This window comes from Callithrix jacchus, chromosome 6, assembly GCF_049354715.1.
Source record: "Callithrix jacchus isolate 240 chromosome 6, calJac240_pri, whole genome shotgun sequence".
Lineage (NCBI taxonomy): Eukaryota > Metazoa > Chordata > Mammalia > Primates > Cebidae > Callithrix > Callithrix jacchus.
In genome coordinates this window covers 11,053,135-11,059,644 of record NC_133507.1, presented here as the reverse complement: position 1 = coordinate 11,059,644, position 6,510 = coordinate 11,053,135, and the positions used below count along the sequence as shown (strand labels likewise).

At 49.2% G+C, this 6,510-nt stretch overlaps 1 protein-coding gene across 1 annotated transcript; it reads left to right on the top strand.

Annotated features, from left to right (window-relative positions):
• Positions 1–2,243: 2,243 nt before the first annotated feature.
• PGPEP1L (pyroglutamyl-peptidase I like) lies at positions 2,244–6,510 on the top strand. The gene is given in 7 exon segments (XM_078329030.1): positions 2,244–2,340; positions 2,681–2,827; positions 2,874–2,995; positions 4,888–4,975; positions 4,978–5,116; positions 6,158–6,305; positions 6,307–6,510. Coding segments are annotated over 7 exon segments (813 nt in total). The 3' UTR covers positions 6,379–6,510.

Genomic DNA, 6,510 nt, shown 5'->3' with positions numbered 1-6,510 from the left:
TTCTGGCTTTTGATAGTGGGCATCCTAATGGGTGTGAATTTCTATAGTTTGAGTCTATAAAAAATAAGAAAGAAGTTACCCTTCGCCAGCATGTCATAGCTGGACTGACATTTTGACACTATACCTTGTGTTGTTTGTCCTTAGGTCCCCAGAAAGGCATGGCTTCCTGAGGGAAGAGGAGTTTTGCACCCTTGGGGAAAGGGATGCTGTGGTGATAGACAGGTCCTCCCTCTTTGATTCACTTCTAATGTATTGCAAAATGTTTCAGCCCAGCTAATGGGTTTCAGGGTTATATTATCCTGTTTTAATTAAACTAATCCTCAGATTATGACCAAGGAATCTTCACAAAAACAATATGCAAAAAAAAAAAAAAAAAAAAAAAAAAAACTCCAGATAGAAGAAAACATTAAGAATGCAAATCTGAGCAAACCATGAGAAAATAGCTGAGTCGCACTTCTCCTACCCCTCGTAGGAGCTCTTTGTCAGCCCATTTCAATATAAAAACAATGGCAAGCTGAGAAGTTGGCCAAAAAGGAAGGACTAAGAAAACCACTTAAACATACATTTACATCCATTTATTAACAAGAAGCCCACTTGAAGTGGGTATTGTGCCTTGAGACATTAAGACATGAGCTGATGGCAGTGGGCATGCATGCACACACACTTATGCATGCTAGAATTTATTTTGTATTTTCTTTTTTTTAATTTATTTTAATTTATTTTTTTGAGACGGAGTCTTGCTGTGTCACCAGGCTGGAGTGCAGTGGCACAATCTCGGCTCACTGCAACCTCTGCCCCCCGAGTTCAAGCGATTCTCCTGCCTCAACATCCCTAGTAGCTAGCACTACAGGTACATGCCAACACACCCAGCTAGTTTTTGTATTTTTAGTAGAGACAGGGTGTCACCATGTTGGCCAGAGTAGTCTCCATCTCTTGATGTTGTGATCTGCCCGCATTGGCCTCCCAAAGTGTTGGGATTACTGGCATGAGTCACTGCACCTGGCCAATTTTTTAAATTAATAGGGCAAGTGATCAACAATATCTGGAGACAACCACTCCAGAAAGAGGATCAGGAATTATGGCATTGCTGTTTTTCCTTCCTGGATTTTTCAGGGAAGATGACCTGCAATTCCGAAGAATGGCCTAAAGGGCACCAGGAGTGGTCTGGGACAAGTGTCATATCTTGAGGATGGAACTTGGCATTGCTAAGGAAGAGAGTGATCTTTAACCAGCATTCCAGGACTCCTCTGGGGCCCAGGCAGGGGCCTTGAACCTCCTGTCTGCCATCTTTGGACAAGCGAGATAGCCTGGCTTGGCCATCATCTGTCTGAGGAAGCAGTCTCCTGAGTGTCCTGAAATGCCAGGAAAGTAATCAGGGAAAACTGAGGCACTAATTGAAAACCATCTTGATGAGAAGCACAGCTCCTGGTGGCAGGAAAGGGCTGGGTCTTTTGGAGATGGTGTTACGTTCCTGACTTGACTTTTACCAACAGTGAAAGGCACAGCTCTGAGGTGTAACGCTGCTTGTTTTCTTGCAAACTGTTGTTGGCTGTTTGGGCAGGAGGGTGCTGCCTGACTCTGGGGCTCCACAGCCCTTCACCTCTCTGTTCTCTCTCTCTCTCTCTGAATCTCTCTCTCTCTCTCTCTCTCTCAGTCCCTCTGCGTGTGTGTGGGGGGGTGTGTGTATCTCACCTAAACCTATAGGTTTTGCTGCCCCAGACACGGCAGTGTCTTCCCAGAAGCCTATGCGCTCTAGACATACAGTAGCCAAGGGTCCAGACCCCTTGGGCAGTTCAAACTCAGCAGGACCCAAGTCACTGTCATGATATCCTCAGCCCAGCTCCACCTCCTCCTATATCCCTTTAGGAGACAGCTCTGGCTCATTAGCTCCTTGAGTAATTTTTTTTTTTTTTTGAGATGGAGTCTCTATCTCGCCCAGGCTGGAGTACAGTGGGGTGATCTCAGCTTACTGCAACCTCGTGGCAGTGTGCATGCATGCACACACACTTATGCACGCCTCCCGGGTTCAAGTCATGCTCCTGCCTCAGACTCCCAAGTAGCTGGGACTACAGGTGCCCACCACCACACCTGGCTATTTTTTTGTATTTTTAGTAGCGATGGGGTTTCACCATGTTAGCTAGGATGATCTTGATCTCCTGACCTCTTAATCTGCCTGCCTGGACCTCCCCAAGTGCTGGAATTACAGGCATAAGCCTCCGCCCCGGGCCAAGTATAACCTTTCTATGGCCACCTATGTTCCTAAGAATAAAGTTCACACCGAGTCAGGCACTCAGTCTGGCTTCCACAGACCACTCCAGTTCCTGTTCCCAGCCATCCCTGGTGCATAGTGCTCCCTGGCATACCGTGGTGGAGGTGGTGGCTTCCTTGTCAAAATACCTGGGGATGCTGTTAGAGTCCAGGGGTGCAAAATGTCCTGTCCTGAGGCAGGCAAGACACAGGGAGGAAGGCTTCAGCCTTGCAAGGAGCACCAGGTCACGCCACGTTCCCCAAAGGCCTCAGGTTCTGATGGTCTCTTCTGCCCTTGCCGTTTCCTCTGCCTGCCATGCCCTTCCCCAGCATCTCCATGTGGCTCACTCCCACCTGTCCACAGACCTCACCTGCATCCCCCTCGACCAACACAGCTGTCAGACACACCTCTCTTGCTCCCCTTCCTGGACAGGTGCTTCTTTGTGCATTTGCATCTTGGGTGGGAACCGTGGCTCTCTTCTGGGCCCCTTGCCACTTTGTGAGCTCCTTGAGGGCAAAGTCCAGGCCAAGGAGGACCCCTGGAAGTGGACCCCAAGGGTTGAGTTTTCAGGGACTCCTGGTGCCCCCCATTAACTGAGGCAAGTCCACCTGCCTCTTTCTACAAGAGCTCTCCAAGCTGGGCCTGGGGAATGACACGGAGGTGCAGCTGCAGACTCTGGAGCTTCCTGTAGATTACAGGGAGGCTAAGCAGAGGGTCACCGGGATCTGGGAAGATCATCAACCACAAGTAAATGATGGCCGGAGGCAGAGGTGCCAGGGCTGGCGATGTAGTGGAGCTGGAGCCTCGCCTCACGGGCCCAGTTCTAGGGTTGATGGCTGACATGCTCCCCATCCCCAGGCCCCACCAGTCATGTGAGGTCACAGCTAATTGTGTAAAAATTCAATCTGGGACTGTTTGTAAAAGTTTAAGCCAAAATATGGAGTAGGTCTTAGTAGGAAACCTGGAGAGGCCGGGTGTGGAGGCTCATGCCTGTAATCCTAGCACTTTGGGAGGCCAAGGCAGGTGGATCACCAGGTCAGGAGTTCAAGACCAGCCTGACCAACATGGTCAAACCCCATCGCTACTAAAAATATAAAAATGAGCCAGGCATGGTGGTTTATGCCTGTAATCCTAGCTACTCAGGAGGCTGAGGCAGGAGAATCCCTTGAAACTGGGAGGCGGAGGTTGCAGTGAGAGCAGTGAGCCAAGATTGTGCCACTGCACTCCAGCCTTGGTGACAGAGCGAGACTCCGTCTCAAAAAAAAAAAAAAAAAAAAAAATCTGGAGAGAAAGTAGGAGGAAATGAAATGGAAGTATTATGCTCAGCCAGGACCCAAAAATAGTGTCCACCTAAGGAGGAAGCCCTTGGGCTGGGCCCCACACATGCCCATGAGAGGCAGGTAGGTTGTGAAGGCGAACATGAGGCAAGAACCTCTGCTCAGGGAACAATCAGGAGGGTGGCCAACCTGGGGGAGGCCCATCCCCATAGCACCCAGCCCATTTTATCTAGATATAATTACTGTATAAAAAACTGGGCCAGGTGCGGTCACTCACACTTGTAATTTCAGCATTTTGGGAGGCCGAGGCAGGTGGATCACCTGAGGTCAGGAGTTGAGACCAGCACGACCATTATGGTAAAACCCCGTCTCTAATAAAAATACAAAAAAATCAGCTGGGCATGGTGGCAGGCACCTGTAATTCCAGCTATTGAGGAGGCTGAGGCAGGAGAATCGCTTGAACCCAGGAGGTGGAGGTTGCAGTGAGCCCAGATCACACCACTGCACTCCAGCCTGGGCAACAGGGTAAGACTCCATCTCAAAAACAAAACAAAACATCAAAAAAAAAAAAAATGCCAGTACAACCCACCCCCACACCAAAAAAAAACTCCCCAAACAAGGACCAGATGATGAGGTTAATAAAACATACAGCATCAAGCCATTCAGACAGCGCTCCAGATGTCTTGATAAAATACCTGGGCAGCTATTTTTCAAAAAGGAAAAACAATCAATTTGAATAAATTCTAACAAGACTTCATTGGACTGCTACTAACTTCTTTTATTAAAGTTTCATTTTAAAAATTATGCAGGAGACAGGCATGGTGTCTCACTCCTGTAATCCCAGCACGCTGGGAGGTCGAGGCAGGCGGATCACTTGAGGTCAGGAGTTCCAGACCAGCCTGGACAATATGGTGAAACCCTGTCCCTACTAAAAATACAAAAATTAGCTGGGCATGGTGGTGCATGCCTGTAATCCCAGCTACTCAGGAGGCTGAGGCAGGAGAATTGCCTGAACCCAGGAGGCGGAGGTTGCGGTGAGCCGAGGTCACACCATTGCACTCCAGCCTGGGTAACAAGAGCGAAACTCTGTCTCAAAAAAAAAAAAAAAGAATAGTTTGAAATAAGAAGTAATTTAATGTAGAAGCAGCATGAGTTTTTATTCAGCTAAAGAAATCCAGCAGTTTTTCATTTCAGCCATATTAATTAGGAGACTCTGGTGGGGGACCGTGGAGTTTCTGGTGGATTTAGGGTTTGAGATGTTTTGCATGGAGCCGCGCTCTCTCCAGAAGTCCTTCTGCACATCTGGTGAGCAGGGCGGGCCTCATTCTCCTGGGGTCTCTCTGCTGTTGCCTGTTCCCACAGCTCACCGTGCACATGGGCATGGGCACTTCTGCCAAGGTGATCATTCTGGAACAGTCTAGCAAAAACCAAGGCTACTGGGACGCTGACATTGGGGCTTCTGGCCCGAGGGCAGCGTGTGCCTACCTGGCGGCCCAGATGTTCTGGGGTCAGGGGTCTGCATGAAGGCAGTCTGCAAATGCAGAGCTGTGGAAGATGTTGAGGTCATCTTTCCCCTCATGCAGGCAGCTACGCTCTGTGGGTGTTAGGACTCTGAGCAGGTAGGAGAGAAGCAGTGGCCTTCAGTGTCCCCCCCAATCTCTAAGAAGCCATCCTGTACTGTTTAGCTGGCCACTTGGCCATCCAGCGCCACCCCCAGATTTCCTGTCTTTGCTGTGTGCAGGTCAGCACAGTTGCTTGCACCTTGCCTGTGGTCTCATTTGTGAGACTTCCCTGTGGACACTTGGTCTTTCATGTCTTGATCTAGGAGAAGACATAGGAAGGCAGACTTCCAGAGCCACTAACATTTCCTGAATGTTTTCTCCTTTTGGTTTCTGGGGTGACGGAAGTTGTGGGTTAACTATGCAGACACAGCCCCAGATAAAGATTGATTTACCTTTGTTTCTCCAGACTCTGATTCCCAGTGGGCGGTTTCCCCTTCCCCCAAGGAATGAATAAATCACTCAATGAAGACATGAATGAAAGGGATTCATGGCTGGGGGCGGTGGCTCATGCCTGTAATCCCAGCACCTTGGGAAGCCAAGGCCGCTGGGTCATGAGGTCAGGAGATCGAGGCCATCCTGGCCAACATGGTGAAACCCCATCTCTACTAAAATACGAAAAAAATTTGCTGGGCAAGGTGGGGTGCATCTGTAGTCCCAGCTACTTGGGAGGCTGAGGCAGGGGAATCACTTGAACCCAGGAGGCAGAGGTAGCAGTGAGCTGAGATTGCACCACTGCACTCCAGCCTGGCAGCAGAGCAAGACTCCATCTCAGAAAAAAAAAAAAAGATAAGGATTCACTGGAATCCAGGTGTTGTGGGCTGGTTGGTGGAATATATGACCCCTTTCTGTCTTGCCCACTTGCTGGTCATGAGGCCAAGAGCCAGGCTCTCCCCAGCTCATCCCCACACCATGTTCTTTCTGAGATGAAATGACACAACCTGAGTCTCCCTTGGATGGCAGTGCAGTGCTCCCTTCTCTGCTTTGTGGGTGTCGCATTGCCACTTCTGCTTATGTTTCACTGAGGTTAGAGGCGGGTCCAGGAATTAATGTGGCACTTCCTGTGGTTGCAGATTTGTCTGTGATTATACCTATTACCTCTCTCTGCATCATGGAAAGGGCTGCGTGGTGCTTATTAATGTCCCTCCACTGTCACGCAGGCTCCCAGCCAGTCTGCTGGGAAGAGCCTTGAAAGTCACCATCCAGGAAATGCTGGAGGAGTGTGGGAAAACCCAGGCACAAAGCCTGGTTCAAAGAAAACTCAACCATGGTTGTTCAAGCTAAAGGGAACTGACTGGGGGATTGCTCCTGTTTCAATCCTGTGTGTACTGTTCAACTGTGCATTGAGAAACCTTTTTCAAAAATTGCTTGTCAGACAAAGGGGTAAAAACTCCGAATCAGCCCAACAAAATCATGAAGGGTTCTT